General features: G+C 44.0%; 1 protein-coding gene across 4 annotated transcripts; it reads right to left on the reverse strand.

Moving 5' to 3' along the window:
* Positions 1 to 10: 10 nt before the first annotated feature.
* cdkl5 (cyclin-dependent kinase-like 5) lies at positions 11 to 18481 on the reverse strand. 4 transcript variants are annotated; one of them, XM_017440472.3, is made up of 16 exons: positions 18274 to 18481; positions 17898 to 17957; positions 16941 to 17031; positions 14916 to 15018; positions 13363 to 13449; positions 12960 to 13040; positions 12332 to 12507; positions 11104 to 11963; positions 10050 to 10390; positions 8201 to 8302; positions 7891 to 7996; positions 6316 to 6409; positions 5841 to 5946; positions 4844 to 5005; positions 2994 to 3236; positions 11 to 2376 (listed from the first exon to the last, which is right to left on the reverse strand). In XM_017440472.3, the coding sequence occupies exons 1-16, from the start codon at positions 18389 to 18391 to the stop codon at positions 1972 to 1974; spliced, it is 3135 nt and encodes a 1044-aa protein (XP_017295961.1). In that variant the 5' UTR covers positions 18392 to 18481; the 3' UTR covers positions 11 to 1971. The 4 variants fall into 4 exon arrangements, with proteins under 4 accessions (XP_017295961.1, XP_017295959.1, XP_024858381.1 ...); XM_017440470.3 differs by having other exon boundaries at positions 6316 to 6451; XM_025002613.2 differs by lacking the exon at positions 8201 to 8302 and having other exon boundaries at positions 6316 to 6451.
* Between the last annotated feature and the right edge of the window lie 27 nt (positions 18482 to 18508).

The raw sequence follows: 18508 nt of genomic DNA on the forward strand, positions 1-18508 counted from the left end.
ATACGAGGCGTTCAAAAATGTACAGGTGGTATTTATTATGAGACCCTATCATATTTAAATTATGGTCAGTATAGATACACTCTGTTATTTCTATTTACACCCTGTCAGAAGTGGAAAACAGCTCAATGAGAAAAGAAACAATGTTTGAGGAGTCACATTCATATTTGGGAACAGTGTGTGTGTGTGTGTGTGTGTCGCTGAAGCCTGTTTCCATCAGCAGCGTTGAGTCAGTGAGCTGAGCGTAAGGCTTCGGGTCTCTAACAAGGCAAGCTTCGTCTTCACCAAGGGTCCAAACATCAGCGTGTGTTCGGAGTCATGTTCAGGGAGAAATCAGATGTTTGTTTGTTTGTTTTTCACTTTTTCTGCAGGAAATCCTCTGTGCTTTATTTACCTTTGGGTCCCTTTGAGCCTCAGTGTTATTGCTTCCAGTCAGATCTCTCTTTTTTTTTTAAATCAGGCCAAATTCTGTTTCCAGCAGACAAACGTTTCATTCTTTGCTGAGGCCACAAATAGTGTTTGCTTCAGGTTTTTAGGACAACAAGTAAATGCTTTAAGAAACAATCATCCCTGATCATGACTGCTGAAAATGAGTAAATAAAAACTTGCGTTTACAAAACAACGTTTACAAAAAGGTGTTTACAAAAAGTCGATGGCACGGGCGCTGAAGATGTAAACAGACATGACAGAAGAAGTCCGGGCTTATCGCTCTGAGTCACCAGAACAGATCCATCAACCCTTAACGCTTTTATTGCATGCCACCATGACAGGCGGGCAATCATGTAAGTGCCTGTGTCTGTGTCTGTGGCCGCCATTGGGAATCAAGCTTGGCTGCAAATCTGGTAATTTGAGCTAAAATGTGGTAGTAGCTGAGAGTCATCTGAGAGCTCAAACATGACATTTTCTTTTTTCAACAGGAGACGATTTTAGTTTCAAACTCCGGCATTAAAGGTGGCGGGCGATAAGCATTCTGTTTGTTTTTGGAAAAGTTTCACTTCCTCGGCTCTGATTATTCATTTTCAGGCAGTCGTTGGGACAAAAACACTCAAAAAGGATGTTTTTTTTCTGGACAGTAAGCAGAAGTAAACCCAGACTTCTCCCTTTAAGCTCTTATCGGTGGTAAATGAGGTTTTTGCATCAATCTTCAAAGCTGTACATCGTGTCGTCTCTCTCTGGATGGCTCCAGAAGAACTCAAAATGGCAGCTCGGAGCTGTTTTCACAGTTAAGAGAACCGAAAAAGTGGCTGAATTTTAAAAAAGTGTGACACGCGGTGTTCGGACAACAACTGGATGTAAACACGGATCTGCGTGTCACAGAACGGATGTCATGAAGAGGATGGAGAGACCTACCACCGTGACGTCAGAGATTCAGGTTTTCATCATTTTTCTTTTCTTAAATTAGATAAAACCAACCGAAAAATATTGTAAAAATAACACAACATAAAGAAAACTATGTTAAAACATCATATATAACCAAAAAAGGGACATTCATCATTAATAAATATTCTTCTTGACATATTATGTTATCAACACGTAAATATCTATTCATCTCTGTGTCGAAACTAAAGCTCTTGCAATTACACATTTAATCCTAAATTATCTTATATTCCCTACATACTGTGTCATTTATAGCTTATATCCTTGATTTTAAAACATAAATATTTAATAAATAATGATATAAATCTTTCTCTCTTTTGTTTTTTTGTTATCAAATATCAGAGTTTGAAAACCCTTCGAGTTTATTGGCCACTTGTTGCAGTAGCGTCGTGTGAGCAGAAGGTGGCAGCAGAAAGGCCACAGAGGCCACCAACATCAACTTCTTCTGCTGCAGGACCAGAATCCTGAGAAGGTCCAGGTCTGTCCTTGATTTATCTCACTGAACGACATCGTTACGGATGTTTGGCCTCCAGTTACAGGAAACCGACGAAGAACTGTGGGAAGGTTTCAACCCAGAAACCTCCAGGACAGAGCAGGTTACAGAGCAGTCTCCTTCAGGTCGTTGAGATTTGGCATCCTTGTGCGGGAGGCGCGGGTAAACGTCGGTCCGTTCTGACCCGGTTTGATCCCCAGCTGCTCCGGGGTGAACTGAGCCCCCTCCACTCGCTGTAAGGCGGACACGTGCCAGCTGGACTCGATCTGACCCGGTAAGGGGTAGCTGGCCTTGCGGTTCTTCGGCTGGCCGGAGCTGCTGACCCCCGAGTGGCCCCGGCTCTCCGTGTGGCCTCGGCTCTCGGAGTAGCCCAGCTTGGAGGAGGGCTGAGGCGGGTTGGGGAGGGGGGCTTGGAAGCGCAGGTCAGGAGGAGGAGGAGGAGGCTGTCCTTGGCTCGAGGAGGAGGGGGAGAGATGAAGGAGCCTTCGAAGGGACTTCAGTGGTTGGCTCTGGAGGAGGGAAAGATTACAGCCATGAAACATTTTATTAGGCTGCTCGTTAACACAGAGAGCTCATCAGCCAATCAGACGGCAGCATCTGATAGACGTGATGAAGATGAGCTGCTGAAGCTCAAACCGGGAGGAAGGAGGTTTAAGTGACTCTGAATGTGGCAAGGTTGTTGGCTGAGGTTTGACCCGAACCCATCGGACCAGGAAATGTCTCCAGCCTCTTACTGTCCAGATTGGAGAACCTGTGGGAACTGTCCTCAGCTGACAGGAAGTGGCACCTGGGGTGGTCTTCTCCTCCTGTGGACCATCTGCTTCAAGGCTGGACATGTTGTGGTTATTGGATCTATTTCTGTCTTTGTCCACAACTTCTGCTCTCTGGATGTTTTCTCTCTTTACACCCCAGAGATGGTTGTGTGTAGATCAGTACTCAAACCAACAACCAGACCACATTCAGAGTTTCTGCCGGTTTGAGCTTCAGCAGCTCGTCTTCATCGCTGCCATCTGATTGGCTAACCAGCAGCTGAACAGGTGAGGGTATTTATTGTTTCTCTCATGACCCAAATAACACATGAAATGATCCAAACAGGACATCAAATACTTCAGAGCGAAGCAGGTACCTGGGAGTGAGAGTCCACCTGTTTGTCCTGAGGCCAGTCAGAGACTCTGTCCCTGTCCCTCCCCCTCTCCCTCTCTCTCTCCCGTTCTCGTTTGTTTTCTCTCTCCCTGTCCCTGTCCCTGCTCTGGTCCCGGTCCCGGTCCCTGTCCCGGGATCGCTCGCGGTTTTTCCGCCGGCTGCTGTGGTGAGAGGACGACTTGGAGCTCCTCTGGAGGGACAGGTGTTCCTGTCCGTTTCCGGTAACCTGACGATCAAAGAAAGCACAACCGCACAGATATTATTAAAAATGGTTCACTTAGTAAATGTAAAGGTTTGAGTCACGTCTCTGGCAGTGGTGGACATGCACACCTGCTGCAGCGACACACAGCATGTCAGTGATGATGATGATTAGTAATTATTAACGGATTTCTGCAGGAAAAGATCTACCAGGTCCATAAAACCTCCAAAACAAACTGTAAAATAAAATAAAATAAAGAGCTAAATCATCCCAGCATGGAGCAGAGGAACGCAGAGTCGGTGTTCTCACTGCTGCTTTCGCCTTATTTTAGCCGTTAACGTGTTAAAACCTTCGGCTCGTTCAGCTGATAGCTGTCGTGGTGTTTCAGTTTTTATAACTTTTATACTTTTTAAGAATTTAACTTTTTTTACATAAATCTTCCCCATAAAAATCCACGAAGATCTCTTCAATTCCTTCAAAAACTTCAGCTGCTTCCTCTGTTTTTGTCTCCTTCGGCTACTGTTAGCTTTTAGCTGCTGTTCTGCTAGTGTTAGCTTTTAGCTGCTGTTCTGCCAGTGTTAGCTTTCAGCTGCTGTTAGCCTTTAGCTGCTGTTCTGCTACTGTTAGTCAAACTGGATTTTCACAGAAAACATCATTTCTGTATTGTTTGCTGTTTAAACTACTTTCAGGGTTATTCTATAAACAGTTCAGTCAAAAGTGATATTTTGTCAAATAAAAAGCATAAAACTTGTATTAAATAAATTAACTTTATCTTACATGTCAAAGAAAATTAAATAACTCTTATTTTAGTAAAACAAGACAACAAAATACCGATTTATGACTGTTTTTAGAGTAAATATTCTGATATTTTTGTGTGGCAGAATGATGTTTCAGGCCTTAACTTTCCTCTGGGTGAAACTTTTTTCAGAACTCTTTTACCAAAAATCCTCGTTTCTAAGGTGTAGGCCTCTAATTCAAGATGGCCGCCCCAGCTAATTGACTTTAGTGAAGAAAAACATGACTCAAAGTCAGTCATTTTTGAAGTTATTGAGCTAAAACTTGGCCTGGTAGTAGCTGAGAGTCACCGAGAACACGTCCTCTGACAGATTTTAGTTTCAATGCTTTGCATGAGAAATGGCGGGTGATATGCATTCCTTTAAGGAATCCTACTTTTTACTTTACTCTTTTTATTTTCTGCTAATCATTGTAAGATCCAGAAACATGGCTGCCTGGGCTTCTGGCTGACACTTAAAGCCGTAGAAATGCTAAGAAGTAGATTTAATTCGAAGTAAAGTCGATTCTTGCTTCAGTTCTGAGCTCAAAGCCTTGAACTGGATTGAACAAACCAAAGCTTCGGTCTGAGCGAGTTCCTGTGCGTTAAAGATGTTAATGACCGCCGGGCTGATGTGAACAAGGAGGCGTCACAAACGGGACACACCGCAGCATGACATCTGGGCCGCACAATGCAACGTGAGCGCACGGCGACTGCGTCTGCATTCATCAGAGCAAAAGACAAATGGATGCACAGAAAGCTGGCAGTTTCAGCTGGTGGAAGGAAGCAGGACAGATCTGAGCGGATCTGGAAGCAGCTTGGTGCAGGTTGGCATGCAGCTGGAGGGTGGAAGTGAGATTACTGGAGAGGCGGGGTACGGCGCAGCGGGCTGGTGCTGAACCAGAGGCGACGCCACTACGGGCAGGACTTTCACAGCCGAGTTGTGCTTTAAGCTATTCTTAGAGCTAAAGAGGGGGAAAAGGCTTTTCTTGATGCTGGGATTCCTGCCGTCCTCCATGTCGGTCTGTGGAGCAGAAGATGCACAGCCACAACTTTCAGCACAGAATCAAACAAATAAAATAAAACCTGCGGCAGCAGCTGATCCACAGCCCTTAACACTGAGCAAAAATCATCAATAATGGCTCATTTATTTGATTAATACAGAAGAAAAGTGAACAGATCCTGATAATTCTCTGAATGCTCAACAGTTTTCCTGTTTCTAGATCTTTCTGTATGAATTTTATTTATTTTCCTCCTCTGGTTTCTGTTATCTGTACCGTCCCTGTTTCATGAAGGTCATCGTCTTAATGTCTTAATGTAAACGTGCGTCCAGTCAGGAAAGAAAATAATTAAAATCTACATACCTTGGCACAAATATTAAACTAGAAGAGAAAATAAAAAGGTCTTAGCAAAGTAATCATGATGTCACATTATTTTTTAAACGGCTGTGGCTAAACTGAAATCTGTTCATCACCCTTTATCATTTATAATTATTAAATTCAGTCTCCTCGTCTTGTTTTAGCAGATAAAAATGTGTTTCCCTTCTACAAAAAGTAGATCTGAGTTCAGCTGAAATCTTGACATTTGGGTAATAATTGTGCCGTTTACTTTCATCGTCTCTTTTTTTTTAATAGAATCTGTCTGAATGTTTGTTGTGATTGTATTTCATTATGTTTCCAGCCAATACCCTGCAGAGTCTGTTATTATTACCATCGTTAGGAATGATTGCAGACGATATGACAATAAGAGCCTCGTTATAAAGAATCAGAATCACCCTTTAGGTTTTTATCACAGAAACATACTGAACTAAATGCTCAAATATACTTTAATAAATGCTGGGTTAGGGTTAAAGAGCTTACTATTTGTGTCTTTTTCTTTTTCTTTTTAATGGACTTGAAGAAGCCTTGTTTTTCCTTCTCTTTGGTGGGCTCCGGGGGGTTCATGACCATCGCCTCTGCAGCTGTCCTGCAGAACACACGGGCAAAGGTTTCACGTAATTACCAGCTTTATTAATGTTTGTGGCTCCAGCATAAACATATACAGGGAGAAAAAACAAAAAATAAAACTGAAGGGCTGGAAATGATGTAATTATTGAGCCAAAAACTTGAAAAAACGTAATCATGACCAAAGAAAACGCTGTTTAAATAAATAAAATAACAGGTTTGTATTTATTGAACGCCACCAGATCGTTATGATGTCTTTCATGAGAGAGAGAGATAAAAATAACGGAGAATTCAGTCTTCCATGTTTTAGGAAATTAAGAAGTAAACATTGGAGCTCAGACCTTCCGTCTGATGAAGGATCACCTAAACGTGACGTGTCAACAATCCTCACCAATCGAAAGCCGTCTGGCGCTTGGAGTGGTTCGTCATGCCGCCCGGGTCACCGGAGACGACGGGTCCGACCGGGCCTCGCCCCTGACCAACACCTTCGTGGAAAGAAGAGGAGTTATCCGGTCTGGGGGAGGGGACTGAAGAGAGACAGGGAGGAGAGAACACGACTGAAACGATGCATTTCTGCACATTTTACTGACTTGTGTTTGATGGGAAAGTCTGTTCTGAGCGTTTTACAACAAAATCCAGCCTCTTTACTTTTCTGAGCTGAGGGTCAGGAAGAAAAAAGGGCTTTGTGTCGCACTAAATACAGGCCAGAACTGCGCTCAGACCAAATACGCTTAAAGGAGCCTTTTCAGACCCCTTTTATCAGACCCTCCAGGATTTCACGATGTTGCGATCGCAACTATTAACGCAAAATCAAGCAAACCCCGCAAAATCGCAACTTTAACCCAATATTTATTGTTTCTAAAGTGATTCGCCACCGTTTCTGCTGTCTAGTCTCTTCTTTGTGGGTTTGTGTAGCGTGGAATACAAAATAAGCCCAAATAACTCAGGAAGAAGACACGTGATGTCACTTCCTGTTAACATCAGAATGCCGGGAGCGTGCAGGAGCAGCGACCGAAGCCAAAATGGCCGCTAATGCTTCACATTTGCCCACAAAGATTTCAGCAAACCAGTTTCCTCCCCAGCTGCAGCTGTTTTGCACGTCCTGCAGTGTAATCATGGAACATAAACGCATCGACAAACACTTTGTGTCTGCAAAACATGTGAGGAGAGCTGCAGACCAGGGACAATCCAGAAATGCTCATGAATGTCAGTTTAGAAGCTATCAAAGTTCTCAAATAAAGCACCTTTTGAGAATGTCAATGTTTGTTGGTGATTATCTTACAAAACTAGGAAGTATTTTTGGTTTAGATATTAAAAGTTATGGTTCTTTATTGATTTTAGTAAAAAAAAACAAAAAAACGCAACTTTTAGGAAAATGTCCGCAAAATCAGGCATTTTAGCAATAATCACAAATAATGCCCGTGAAATCCTGGAGGGATTGATTTATATGCAAACATTTATTAGTCTGAACACAACCCGTCCCGAGCCGAGCTGGAGGATGTCCTGCTTGGAACCTGGACCCCCACCCAAGCTGTGTCACGTCAGTTATTACCTGGATGTCTCAGGGTAAAAAAAGAAAAACGTCTGCTCAGCTGTTCACTAATTGAAGGTGATTAAACAAGATTCCTTAAGAAAAACATGAAATTACTTTTTTTTTGTTGATTAAAAGTTTTAATAAGCTGGTTTTCAACTCCTTTGAGGAATAAATGTTAGTTTTTCTAGTTTTTACAAGACGTACTGGTGAGTTTCTTTCCAGTTTAATGTTTGTTCTGATTGTTTTTGGACCCGCTGTGGTCCCTGTAAGTCTGAGCAGCGTCGTGTCGCCTGTTTGAACCCGGAGCTGATGTTTAATTCACAGTGAAGCCGTGGAGTCTTACAGGTTTAAATCCTCCATCTTTGCTCGGACGCTGAGCTCTGTGAGGTCATTGCTTTTGCTTGCCTTTATTTTGGGATTCCTGCTCCTTACCTCTGTAGAAGCTGCCGACTCTTCGAGGCATGGACTCGGTGAAGATCATGCGGTTCTCCTTGGAGGAGCCTCCGTCGTCACCGTGAGGGTCGTGATACATGCCGACCTGAGAAAAATACACACCACGGTAATGAGTAAACGCAGAAAGTTCCTCCGTATCTTCAGATTTGTGTCTGATAATCCCGCTTGTCTTTGCATCAACACAGAGAGCTTCTCAGTGAGGTTACATTTATAACAGCGACAACATGCGGTGAAGCTTTGGCCTGAATCTAAACAGAAAGCAGCAGACTTTGTGCTGGGTGGGTCGGACCTCGTTTTTAGAGCGCTGCGTATGAAAAGCAGCTGAGTTGTCCCTCGTAGAGTCTTTGATGGGGGCACAAGGGTGGCTCATGTCTTTAGGGGGCTGCTCACTCTGTTGGGAAGACGGACAGGCGCAGGTCAAAGCAGACTGGAGAAGCAGCAATGAAGCAGAGGCAATGATAACGTGACAGCGACGGCCCTACACACACATCAGCTCGGGAAACACACACACACACACACACACGCTCGCACCGGCTCAGTTTGGTGCACACAGAAAGGAAAAAAACCTTTTTTAAAAAAAAACTATTTACATTTCACGTCAGTGAGCTGAAGCAGGTTTAAAGAAATGTAATTATCTGTGGATTTTCCTCAACAGATGTATTAGTAGAAGTTCTGACTGCAGGCAGGTGTGAAGTTTACCTGCAGACATGAGATGGTTGCAAACATGTTGCAGTAATATTTGTTAAAATGTCCAATTCCTTCACCTGATGACTCAAAAATCAAAAGGTTCCAACAATCTGACAAACAGTAATGTGCACCAAAATTCATCACAATGTTTGAACTAATAAAGGATTTAAGTGTTGAGCCTCAGAGCCTTGAATTTCTCCACGTTTTGTCTCGTTTCAACCACAAACTTTAAATTATTTTACTGGGATTTTCTGTGACAGACCAACACAAACTGCAGCTTTATTACGAAGTGGAAGGAAAATGATTCAAAGTTTTTAATTATTTTGTTTTTTTACAAAAAAATAAATGTATATTTGTCCTCTGATACCCTGAACTAGCAGGCAGGCCAGGGAGAAAGTTGTTCAGTGTAAAGCAGGGTTATGGCTTTACACTCAGGGTTATCAGCACAACTACAGAACTACAAACATGGCCGCCGAAGTAAACTGAGACAAGAAGAGAAGCAGCCAAGAAGCTCAGGTGGGACAATCTGTCCACAGGACGACTATTAGTCCACAAATCTGGCCTTTATGGAAGAGTGGTGAGAAGAAAAGTAACGCCTGAACATCCTCACTGTGAAGCACGGTGGTGGCAGCATCATGCTGAGGGGATGCTTTTCTTCAGCAGAGACAGATGGTCATAAATGATAGGAAGAATAATACAGCTAAATATGGGACAGTCCTGGAAGGAAACCTGTTAGAGGCTGCAGAGGATTAGAGACGGAGCTTCCAGCAGGACAACAACCACAGCTACAATGGAACGGGTCAGATTAAAGCAGTGGTGTCCAATCCTGGTCCTGGAGGGCCACTATCCTGCAGGTTTTAGATGTTTCCCAAGTTCTGCAGAAGCCTGTTAATCACTCAGTCATTCAGATCAGGTGTGTGAAAGCAGAGAAACATCTAAAACCTGCAGGACAGCGGCCCTCCAGGACCAGGACTGGACACCCCTGGATTAAAGCATGCTCATGAGTTAGAATGGTCCGGTCCAAGTCCAGAACCTGAATCCAGCTGAGAATCTGTGACAGGACTTAAAAACTGCTCAGACTGAGCTGAAGAAGATGTAAAAGCTGGTGGAGACCAAGCCCGAAGGACTTACAGCTGTGAGTGAAACGTGGTTCTACAAAGTACCGACTCAGTCGGGCCAACTACAAACGCACCACACACTTTTCAGACTTCTACCTGAACTGAATTTTAAAAGCTAATTTTTCCTCCACTTCACAGTTCTGTGCTTCTTTGTGTTGGTCTGTGACCTAAAATCCTTGTAAAAAGCTTGAAGTTTGTGGTTGGAACGAGACAAAATGTGGAAAAGGACTTATTTCCAACACAACGAGAGTTGTGTTGTTACCACGGAGACGGGAACATCTCCTAAAAAAAAGGAAGTACCAGATAACATCATGTATCCGTGTGCTCACTAACCCTCGTCATGTCGTCGGTGCAGTCTTCTCTGGAGGAGCTCACTGAGTGTCCGGTCAGGGTGGTCCGGTGCTGCAGCTGCGGGGACAGAAGCTGCAGGCTGCTGGCTCTCGTCGGGATCATCTGCCCGGGCGGAGGCAGGCCCGCCATGCCGCTGTCGACCGCATGCGTCCGATGGCGCTCCCTCCTCACGTACATGGAGTGCCGCTGTGGTCGCTGCTGAGAGGAGAAGGGGGAGGTGTAGCCCAGTCCGTAATGATAGGACTCATGAGGAGACGGCAGAGTGTGGGTGGTGGGCATCGCCGGTCCTCCCGGGTCCAAAAGCTCCGGAGCGCCAGCATCTTCTGGAAAAGAAAGAGTTAAAAGTCAGCGGTTTCATCCTCTGGTTTCTGAGGAACCAGTGGATGAAGAAGGTGACTTTTAATACATGTGTTTTCAGATCTTTTTAAATTAGTTTTTGTTAAAAGAGACTGAGCTGTGTTGCTGACCATAAAACTGAAAAAGACAAAAAGGCTGAAGTGGAAATTTGTCATTTATAGATAAAACTGACTCTCAGACTCCTCTGGAATAATCTGAATTTACAGTTTTTTGTTTTAATGACTTGTTTATCAAAATTCTTTTATATTATCAATGTCAGTTTTTCTGGATTTTATTATTCAGAATGGATTACAGCAGAGGTCTCCAATCCTGGTCCTCAGGGCCTCCATCCTGCAGGTTTTACTTGTTCCTCTGCTCCAACACACCTGATTTAAATCAACGGCTGATTAACAGGCTTCTGCAGAACATGAAGAGGCGATTTAACCATGAATCAGGTGTGTTGGAGCAGGAAACAGGTAAAATATGCAGGATAGTGACCCTCCAGGACCAGGATTGGAGACCCCTGGATTACAGGATGCTGTATGGGAGGATTTCTTTTTTGTTGGGTTAATTTTTGTTCTGCTTGTTTTTGGACCTGCTGTGGTCACTGTGAGTTATAATGAGCTGTCAATCACAGACTGTCTGAGCAGCGTTGAACTCAGCAGGACCACTTGCAGTCTGAAGAGCCTCTTGGACTTACCTGGTGCCAAAGATTTATGCCTGGATTTGTGTCGGGATGAGGAGTCCAGAGTGCTGCTCTCCATGCGGACATTCCCGCTGCTCCGAGAGGCGGGGCTGTGCCCGGACCGATCGCTGTGGCGGGCAGACGGGCTGCCGGGGGGCCCTGGAGGACCTGGAGGGGCGTTGAGGTCTAAACAGCTGGCAGGAAAGAACCGGGCCCCGGGTCCGGGTCCGGGAACAGCTGCTGTGTTGGCATTCGGGTCGTCGGGATGAAGGCGCCCATCGCTGAGGTTCCCCACAGATTTGGCGTCGCTCAGAGCCCCGTGGCTCTTGGACAGGCTGAGATAAGAGGCTGAACTTTTAGAAGAAGAGGACATGGACCCGTGGGCGGAGTCGGCCATGCTGTGTGCATGGCGGCCATGTTGTTTCTCTGCTCCAGACTGCAGTGTGTTGGTTTTATTTTCCAGGAAGTTGTGTCGGCCGGCCTGTTGCTGTTGTTGTTGTTGTTGTTGTTGCTGCTGCTGCTGAGAGCGAGACGAGCTTGGTTTACTGAGGCTGTACTTCGCCCCGTGTCCCTGATCCGTTAACTTGGTGGACGGGCCCAGACTGAAATCAAACTCGGTTTTGTTTTTTGCTTCTTTGGGACTGAGGAGGTGCGGCAGGTTGTTGTTCGCCAGGTCTTTGTTGGAGGAGGCAGAGCGGTTCAGCGTCTGGGACAAGTACTGCGCCTTCGGGTGGAGAGTCGGGCTCAAGCTGGACGGAGCCGGCTTGTTGCCGTTCAGGAAACTCTCGTTGCTGAGGTGATGGAGGTCCCCGTGGCGAGGGAGGCTGGAGCACTCTTTGCTGGTGGAGCGACGACTCGAACTCTTGTTGTGACTCCTGGAGGACCGGAGAAAGAAGCCATCATTCATTCCTCATCCTAAAATCTGACATTAACTTGAAAACGGGTGATGTGTTTGAAGACGAGAAGCTTTGAACTACTGGGAAGGCGACTGCTGAACGAGGGCGGGAGGGTTTCTACAAACTGCTGACAGGTTTATGTGACGGGACAAACAGGAAAACACTGAGCCAAAACACAGATGAACAGAAAACACTGGCAGAAATAACTTACAGAAAACTACTGATACACAAACTGAAAACACTGAAAAACAAGGATTTACAGAAATACAAATCAAAGCACCGAAAACAGCAGCGTTGTGTTTTATTTAATGAGAAGTAAAGAATAAAGTGTCGAGTTGTGGTCAGACCTGGTTGGAACCGTGTTCTCTCCGTGGTGGTGGGTTTTCCTCTTGGAGGAGCGTGGCGGGTTTGGAGACGCAGGCGAAGATTTCTCTCGCTCCACCTGCCTCAGAGGCTGAAAGACCGGATGGTTTAAACTCTGCTCGGTGAGATAACGCTCAGTCGGGTTCAACAGCAACAGATTCTGCGGGAAAAAACACACAAACCCCCCCCACATTTTAAGTATTTATGTCAGGATTCAGTTTTGTTTGTTTCTTTGTGTTCATGTTCTCTGTGCCTGTCATCTTTCCCCACTTATCCTCAGTCGGCCACGCCCATCTCCACCTGTCAGCACTCGTTATCACTCACCTGTGCCTTCACCTCATTACCCTCAGTTCTTGATTTGTTCCATGTCCTTCGTCCCTTGTATCTCGCCTCGCCTTGCTATCAGTTTTGGATTTTTGCCATTTGGTTTGTTTTTTCTTAATTTCAATAAATTTGTTTCTTTTTAGTTATGAGTCTGCGTTTTGGGTTTGCCACGCTCAGCCCCAGTCCTGACAATTTATTTAGAAAATCATGTTCATTATGCAACTACAAAGGTTTACCAGCATATTAATGAAGGTGAAAGCCGAAGGTTTGGATGTTTCTGTCTTTTACCTTCATCAAATCCAACATCAGGCCGCTCATGATGCCTTGGTACCTCCTCTCCAGCGTCTGCGGGTGAGTAACTGAAGGAAACTGGGACACAAACAAACATCAAATCTGCATCCATCCTGAACTTTGTTTATATGCAGTCAATGTTTCTGCCTGTAAAAAGTAGCTCTCAGTTCAAATCACACCCAGATCTCAATAAACAAGCCACGAAACGTGCACGCACACACACACTAACGCAGAAAATCCTGCAAGGTCTTCTGGGAGATTTTCTCTTGCTGCTAAACTGAACCACCTATCTCATGAGTCATAGCAATCCACTCAGTCATGGTTCTGGGAACGCTGCCACAGAAGAACGGCGTGGAAGGAGACAGAACGGCGAGGAGGAGGAGGAGCTCCTGTTTCCTACCCTGATCCCGTGGAACCGCGGGTTGTTGTAGAACAGCTTCATCTGTTCTGCAGGAAGTGGACCCAGAACCTTCTGAATGGTGAAGAGCTGGAGATAAAAACACAGAAACCTGTAAATTATCCTCATCACACACACACAAAAAAAATATTTAAAATTTATTTAGAGCTGACAGCAACTAATTCTTAACATCAGACTATTTATCATTAATATGACAGACAGACAAACTAATGTAGTATTTTTTTATTTGCTAAACGTTCTGACTTCTGATGTGTCCCGTCTTTTTCTTCTGTGTCCTCTCTAACTGCATCCATATCTGTCCTCTTTGTCTCTAACATCCTTCTGTCCCTCCTCTGGACATGTCCAAACCGTCTCAGTCTTTGTCTCCCAGTCCTTCAACCTGTGCTGGACCTCTGATGTCCTCATTCCTCATCCTGTCCATCCTCGTCCCTCCCGAGGACAACCTCAACATCTTCAGCTCTGACACTTCCTGTTCTGTCTCCAAACCATCCAACATGGCTGCTCTAACCACTGTCTGGAAACCTGACCTTTGACCTTTCCTGCCACCCTTTTGTCTCCATCCTGCCTGGACTCTCTTCTTCACCTCCTGGACAGATGAAGTCCTGCACCTTTGTGACCTCTGACCTTGCAGCCTCCCTCTCATTCACACACAGGTAGTCTGTCTTCATCCCTCCACCTGTCCAGGTTCTCCTCACATATCCTGATGTCCTCTGCAGACATCAGAGTCCACGGGGACTCCTGCCTGTCCTCATCTGTTAGTCTGTCCATCAGCAGAGCAAACAGGAAGGAGCTCAGAGCCGATCCTTGATGCTCTCCCACAGCTCTCTCCCAGATCTTCATCATCTTCATTCCCCTGTAGTTGCTCCAACTCTGAACATCAGTCTTGTTCTTAAAGACTGACACCAGCACACTTCTCCTCCATTCCTCAGGGGTTTTCTCCCTCTCAGAGATGCTGTTGAATAATAGAGTCAGAAACCTCTCTGCCATCTCTCCTGGACATTTCCATCCCTCCTCTGGTGTCATCAGGTCCAACTGTCTTCCTCTTCTTCATCCTCACTAACCTTTTCCACTTCCTGGTCCACAGTTTCTATGACCTCTACTCTTCTTTCCTTTCATTCTCTTCATTCCTCAAAGTTCTCCTTCCATCTTCTCTCTTGTTAGAACATCACAGTTTCTATCTTTAACAAGCCTAACCTGCTGCTCATCCTTTCCAGCCTGCTAGTCCATACAAGTCCTTCTGTCCCTCCTTATATTCCTGTCTCCTCTCTTCAGTCTTGCTTTCAGGTCCACAGGTGAAGGTTATAACCCTTCTTCACCCGAGCACCACCCTCATTACTGCAGACGAAGCTCAGATCCTGATGATGTATCAATAAAAGTGAAGCTTGACAGGAAAGTTGCTCTCAGTAGAAACAGGAAATGTCTGATACCATCAGGTTGTGAGGGAGCTGCAGTTTTTTTATGTTTAAGTTAAAAACTGGTGCTTTTTTTCTTTGCCGTATTTCTTCAGCTCAGCAGCTTTTTGATTCATTACCAACCTGATCAATTTCACTTTCGCCTGGAAACAGAGGCTGTCCGTCACTCAGCTCCCCGAGGATACACCCCACCGACCACATGTCCACGGCCTTTCCGTACGGAGCCCTGAGACGCACAGAAACACATTAACGCCTTCGATCAGCGGACGCTCGCTCAAAGGGACAAACACGACGGCCTTAGATGTTCGGCTGAAAATAAAGGAGGAAGACGAAGTAAACCAAGCATTTGTTCGGACCTGATCGTGTTTCATGGTAGCACAGACTGAGTGAAATAAAACCAGGAATGTAATGATTGAAGGAGGAACAGAACGGAGGATCCTGGTGAGAAGTGGTGAGAGTTCTGGCAGCAGAGAAGCGCAGGAGCGCTGGTGTTGGAGGGAGAGAATATCTGAGTGGGAGGCATTCAAACGCTGTCTTAGTAAATGTTCCAGGGTATTTTTCTAAATCAAGCTGCAGCACCAAGGCTAGATGACGCTCAGCTGTCTCCGAGCGGGGAGGAACGTTTCATGCAGCTGAAACAACCGAAGCAACGCAACGCAACAAATCTGACCGTATGTTTGATCCCAGCTCACGTTAACTGATATCTGAACGTTTCCCCGATCAGAGTCAGGAGAGGAAGCTGCAAGGAAGGAGCTAATTAACATAAAAACTCAGGTTCAAAATCATCAAAGGACTGAAGCTTTTTATTCGAATTTATTTTAAGACAAAGATTCATTTTTTAATTAAATGATCTCTCAGTTAAATTAAATTAACAGAGAAATCACAAAACCTGCGTGGGGTAAAATGTGCAGCTTTGGTTTTATTTCTCTTCACCCTGAAAGGCAGGCGATCATGTAACTGTCTGTCTGTTAGCAACTCTCAGAAACTAATCATTAATTGTAATTCTTCATGCTATAATTCATTCATTCAGTCATTTTCACAGACATGAAGCTAATCTGTGACGTGGTAGTCGCTAAGAGTCGTTCCCAACAGATACTCTGAGCTCTAACCAATCACGGGACATTTTTGTTTGAAACTTTGTCATGCCGGGCGACAAGCATCCCTTCCAGAAATGCTGCCTTTTCATTTATTCATGAGTGGACGATAAATAATTAGTTACTGGGAAAAACCTTTAGTTCTACTTTATTTTATTAAATCATATAATTAAATTAAATTTCTGCAATCTGTGGATCCCAGAGTTAAAAACTTTCATGTTCGATTGTTAAATTAATGTTTATAAAATGCTCCTGTCGGTCATTATATGAAACAGGAAGCTGCTCAGTCCCGCCAAAATAAATTCATTTATGTCATCTGCAGCTTTAATTCTGCTCAGAAACATTAGATGGAGACATTTAAGACATTTGATCTCGGTTTGTAAAATAATACCAGACTGATTATTTATAGCTTCTCTGGTGAGATTTTAAAGAAAAACCTCTTTGAGATTTTATTTTTATTTTCAGTGACTCAGCAGTTATTGACCTTTGATCCCAAATTAAAAATTATTACACTGGAAGTAACATATTTAAATTTGGGGGGAAAGAAGAGCAACTAAAGAAATTACATTTTATAGTAAAATGCGTGAAGTTATTGAAAAAACTGAAGCTAAATTATAACTAAAAAAAGCAGAACACTAAACGCTTAAAGGACCAAAAGGCTAAAAAAGTAACAAAAAGCCAGCTAAAAGCTAAAAGTAGCTTAAGAGGACAAACAAAGGCAGCAGCTGAAGCAGATTTCAAAGAGAACAATGTTTTTTTCAGGAAACTGATGAGATCTTAATGTGTTTATGTGGAGAAAATAAAGTTAAATATTTTGAAAAGTATAAATATATGAACGGCTAAAGTAGTTAAAATCAAACGGAAACATTAAAACACAAAAATAATCAGCATCAAAAGTTTCATCATGAGGAGAAATGATGGATTCTGTCTTCCTTTTATACAATTTATAGAAGAACTGCAACTTAAAATAAGCGAACGTCTTCCCTGCAGGTTTCTGTAGACACACACACACACACACACACACACACACACACACACACACGCTCGGACTCACCCCAGCAGCAGCTCAGGCGAGCGGTACCACCTCGTGGCGACGTACTCGGTGTAGTTGGCATCTGTTCCTTCAGACAGGTTACGAGCGAAACCTGAGCCGGAGGGAAATTAATAAATCAATTAGAGCTCGTTCTTTCATTAACGACCAAATATCAGGAAGCAGAACCATTAAACATTCAGGGCGTTTGGAAAGTTACGGCGGTTATCTCTGCCATGTGACCGGACTAATTAGTTGTGTCTCTGCAGGCGGTCAGATAACCGCTCTTCAGAGAGTCCATTTTAAGCAGGAAAAAGTCACAATAAACAGAACGGCAGCTCCAACAGTGAATAACAAACAAATCTCACCCCAGCTGACTCACTGGGATCGCATCAGCCAATTATTCAGCGCTAACTGACCGTGTGATTTTTGCAAATACTCATCCAAATGTGGAACACACACCTAGAACGCTGCAGAAAAATAAGCCCCTATTAATACATTTAAGTGTGTTTCAAAGAGGAGGAAGGAGTCTATTATTAACGTGGCTTTGATTCGGCTGAAATAAACACCACTGGGGGAACGTTTGCAGTGCTGGATGGAAAAGCTTTCCAGGGGCAGAACCGATCCGTCTGACAGAAAACTTACAAGGTGGCAAATTAAAGGTGGGAATTCTCACAACAAACCAGGCCCAGGAAAACCAAACAACAGATTCAAGAGAAAAACTTAAGTGAACTTAAGTAAAATTTGCTGAGGAAGTTAAAACAAAAGCTGACAGCTAAATGTAGCTTAAAGTAGGAAGGAAATAAAAAATAAAATGAGTGAAACATCAGCTAAAAGGTACAAAATGCAGTCAAAATTCAACCTATGAGGTAAAGCTAAAAGTAGCAGGACCAGCAAACTGCTAAAAGCTCTTCAGGAAAAGAGATTTTTAATAATTTTAACAGAATAACGTATAAAAGAAATAATTATCTGTAAACTCACCGAAGTCGCAGAGTTTGAGAACATCTGAAGAACTGATGAGGAGGTTTTCTGGCTTGATATCTGGAACAGAGATGGTTTAATATCGCTGCTTTATTCAAATACATGTTCAGAAAAACAACATAAAAATTTTTAGATAAAAGAACGTAAAAAAGACTTTCTACTTAAAAAACAATTCCTAAAAGTAGATTAATCCGATCACTTTGAGTTGCCCCAATGACATTTTTAGCTCATTTATTTAGATTTTATTATATTAAAGAGGTTTTGGACAAAGTCTGAGTTGATCTGGTCTGATAATGAATTCCGAGCAGATCTCTGAGAAGATCTGGTTTGTGTGGAGAGCCTCTGAGAAGAACCTGCTGATGGAGAAGCTCCTCACCTCGGTGAACGATCTCGTTGGTGTGACACCAGTTGATGGCTTTGATCAGCTGGAAAATGTAGCTGCGGACTTTATCTGGAGGAGCGCCGTTTGGAAACTCCTCCAGCAGCTCCAGCATGTTCTGCAGGAAGCAGGAGAAGGTCGGAGCGTCAGGAGGGCTGGAGAGTGGACCTGAAGGTCATCCAACCATCTGACCCTCCATCCATCCAACCATCCATCCATCTGACCGACCATC

This window comes from Kryptolebias marmoratus, linkage group LG15 (genome assembly GCF_001649575.2).
Source record: "Kryptolebias marmoratus isolate JLee-2015 linkage group LG15, ASM164957v2, whole genome shotgun sequence".
Taxonomy (NCBI): domain Eukaryota; kingdom Metazoa; phylum Chordata; class Actinopteri; order Cyprinodontiformes; family Rivulidae; genus Kryptolebias; species Kryptolebias marmoratus.